At 52.7% G+C, this 461-nt stretch overlaps 1 protein-coding gene across 1 annotated transcript in view; it reads right to left on the reverse strand.

Moving 5' to 3' along the window:
* LOC104620446 (coagulation factor IX-like) overlaps positions 1 to 461 on the reverse strand; it is an 8,863-nt gene that overhangs the window by 4,109 nt on the left and 4,293 nt on the right. The window contains exon 6 of the mRNA XM_010286667.1: positions 313 to 389. Within this exon, the coding sequence (XP_010284969.1) occupies positions 313 to 389 (77 nt within the window). The remainder of the gene's footprint in view (positions 1 to 312; positions 390 to 461) is intronic.

The following is a 461-nucleotide window of genomic DNA, read 5'->3' on the forward strand; positions in this document are numbered from 1 at the left end:
CGCTGGCCCTTTTTCCGCCCCAGCCGCTCTGCCTCCAGAGCCTGCCTGGCTTTAATCAGGCCACATGGAAATTGTGCTGCAGGGAGGAAAGACAGAAATAAAGATTTGAGTTTAGGGGGTGTGGTGTCATGTCAAACTCTTAACACAAAAGCAGCACTTTTCCCATCCAGGAACGGGATTCAACCCTTCTGTAAGAGCTCAGGAACAACTCTGCCATCTTGCTGTCAAACTCCACTTTGGCCACCCAGCCCCATCATCATCTGACCAAGGTGTTTAGAGCTGATTACCAAGACAGGCAGCACAGGGCTGTGCCTTTTCTGAGCCACAGGCATCCAGGAGCAGTCTGCCGAGGGCTCTCTTCAGGACAGAATCCAAACCCAGCGCTCCCCCTGTGATAGGGATTCCCTTAACACAAAGTGTCGAAAACCTTTGTCATGTCCCCTCGCCTCCTAATGCTGCGG

This window comes from Phaethon lepturus, unplaced genomic scaffold (genome assembly GCF_000687285.1).
Source record: "Phaethon lepturus isolate BGI_N335 unplaced genomic scaffold, ASM68728v1 scaffold935, whole genome shotgun sequence".
Classification (NCBI taxonomy): Eukaryota; Metazoa; Chordata; class Aves; order Phaethontiformes; family Phaethontidae; genus Phaethon; species Phaethon lepturus.